Source organism: Myotis nattereri (assembly GCF_964212035.1).
Source record: "Myotis nattereri genome assembly, chromosome: 9".
NCBI lineage: Eukaryota > Metazoa > Chordata > Mammalia > Chiroptera > Vespertilionidae > Myotis > Myotis nattereri.
Genome location: NC_138084.1, coordinates 40,073,864 through 40,076,700, shown reverse-complemented (window position 1 = coordinate 40,076,700; position 2,837 = coordinate 40,073,864). Strand labels below are relative to the sequence as shown.

Here is a 2,837-nt window from a genome sequence, read left to right as displayed (position 1 = left end):
TTTTAATGGTGGGAACACATGCATTATAAAATAATATATCATAGCAGTACAAACTGGAAACCTACATAATCTTAATAAATTTAATTATAAAATAAAATAATTACCATGAAAAAATAGAAATAAAAAAATAAAATAAAAAATTAAAAGTTCTACTTGTCTTTTACTTCTCTTCAAATACTATCATAGATATTCTTCAAAATTATAATCTTGAATATTTTTTTTTCTCTTACTAAAGAATGTTCCAGAATCTCAAAGCCTCCAACATCTCTAAGATCCAGGTCTCTGAATTTATTCTGATGGGATTCCCAGGCATTCATAGCTGGCAACACTGGTTCTCCCTGCCATTGGCTCTGCTCTACCTCTTAGCCCTCAGTGCCAACATCCTTATCCTGATCATCATCTATCAAGAGCCAACACTGCACCAGCCTATGTACTATTTTCTGGGCATCCTGGCTGTGGTAGACATGGGCTTTGCCACCACTATCATGCCCAAGATATTGGCCATCTTATGGTTCAATGCTAAAGCCATCAGTCTCCCGGAGTGCTTTCTGCAGATGTATGTCATACATTGTTTTGTGGGCATGGAGTCAGGTATCTTTCTATGCATGGCTATCGATAGATATGTAGCCATTTGTCGACCACTACGCTATCCATCAATAATTACTGAATCTTTTGTGGTCAAAGCAACTGTGTTCATGGCACTCAGAAACACCATATGTACCATCCCAGTGCCTGTATTGGCTGCTCAGAGACACTACTGCTCCCAGAACCAAATAGAACACTTTCTGTGTTCTAATCTCGGTGTCACTAGTCTATCCTGTGATGACAGAACCATCAACAGCATTTACCAGCTTCTTCTGGCATGGACATTCATGGGAAGTGACTTGGGTTTGATTATTTTATCATATGCTTTGATACTTCACTCTGTGCTGAAGCTGAACTCAGCAGAAGCTGTGTCCAAGGCCCTAAGTACCTGCACGTCCCACCTCATTCTGATCTTATTCTTCTATACAATTGTCATTGTCATGTCCATCGCCCATAGTACCGCTATATCAGTTCCCATTGTTCAAGTGCTACTCAATGTACTGCACAGTGTCGTTCCTCCTGCCCTCAATCCCATGGTGTATGCAATCAAGAACAAGGAGCTCCGGCAGGTTTTATATAAGGTTCTTAAAGTACACATCAAGAGCAACTAATTTATAAAGGATGCTTATTTTTATAAGATATATACTCAATGTAATATCCAATGAGTGCCTAGTGGCAGAAGAACTAAAGAAAAGGAGCACTGCTGCAGCTCTCAATTATTATAGTGTACCAGTGGCAAAAACTAAAACAGAAAGTAGGCCCTGGCCAATGTGCTCAATGGTTAGAGCATCAGACAGTGCACAGAAGGAATGTGGGTTGAATGTGGTCAAGGGCACTTACCCGGGTTGCAGGTTATCTCTCTGCCCCCAGTCTGAGCACATTCAGGAGGCAACCAATCAATGTATCTCATTCATATTGACGTTTCTCTCTCTCTCTCTCTCTCTCTCTCTCTCTCTCTCTCTCTCTCCCTCTCTCTCTCTCTCTCTCTCTCTGACCCCTCCCCCTCCCCCCCCCCCCCGCCGCTTCCACCCTTGCTTCCACTGTCTCTGAAAAGCAGTAGATAAAATATCCTCGGATGAGGATTAATAACAATAACAAAACAACACAACACAAAAAGTTGGTCAAATATATGGTGACAGAAAAATATTTGACTTTGAATGGTGGGCACACAATGCAATATACAGCTGATGTATTATAGAATTGTACACTGGAAAACCATATAATTTTATTAACCAATGCCACCCCAATAAATCTAATAAAACAAAGAAAGAGAAAAATGATGACACATTTGAAATTTTGGGTTTTCAAAAAAATCTTAATCAAAACAGTAACGTTATATTGTCTATTTTCTCAATGAATATAAAGGAAATACAATGAAATACTACTTGAATTTCCTTTTTGTTTTACGTATCTTCTTTTTCTATGCCTTGTCTACACTTTTTTTTTTTCCTTTGGAATATCTTCCTCCATTTCTTAGTTCACAAGAATGAAAATACTTATTGCCAGAATTGATTATTCATTAGTTCAAGACATTTTATAATAACTTGGGGAAAAATTGTTATTACAAATGCCCACTGAAAAAAATTTTATTTTATTTTTATGTTTTATTTGAGATATGCTTTTTTGAATTAAATAACCATTGTCCAAGAGCTATTTTCTTCATGGATAACTCCATAGGGGAATAAATATTTATTTGGATACCAGTAAAACAAGTATTTAAAATCATGAGAATAGTAAACCTTTATTGTACTATTAAAATATTCAATGTGAATGTCTAGAAAAGAAACCTTAATGAACATCAACATAAATATATGTCTTTAAAACTTGATTATTTCTTTATTCTATTCCATTAGTAATTTATTGGAATAATAGGCTGTTAGTTTTGTGTTAGTACTGTAGTCCCCTCTTATCCACAGTTTTTTTTTGGGGGGGTTTCAATTGCTGGTGGTCAATAATTGTCCACAAATATTAAGTGAGAAATTCCAGAAACAAATAAATCTTAAGTTTTAAATTGTGTGTCATTTCAAGTAGCATGATAAAAATCTCACACAGTCCTGCTCCATCCTGCCCAGATTTCAATCACCACTTTGTCCAGCATATCCACACTGAACATGTTACCCACCCATTAGTCACTTAGTAGGTGTCTTGATGATCAGATCAACTGTTCTGTAGGTTTATTAGTTATTTCTCTTAATCTCTTACTGTGCCTAGTTTTATAAACTAAACTTTAACATAGATATGTATGTAGAGGA

At 36.4% G+C, this 2,837-nt stretch overlaps 1 protein-coding gene across 1 annotated transcript; it reads left to right on the top strand.

Moving 5' to 3' along the window:
• Window positions 1-236: 236 nt before the first annotated feature.
• On the top strand, window positions 237-1,196 carry LOC308524069 (olfactory receptor 56B2-like; the record flags this gene model as incomplete). The annotated part of the gene is made up of 1 exon (XM_081098222.1): window positions 237-1,196. The coding sequence occupies one exon, from the start codon at window positions 237-239 to the stop codon at window positions 1,194-1,196; it is 960 nt and encodes a 319-aa protein (XP_080954348.1).
• Window positions 1,197-2,837: the final 1,641 nt, after the last annotated feature.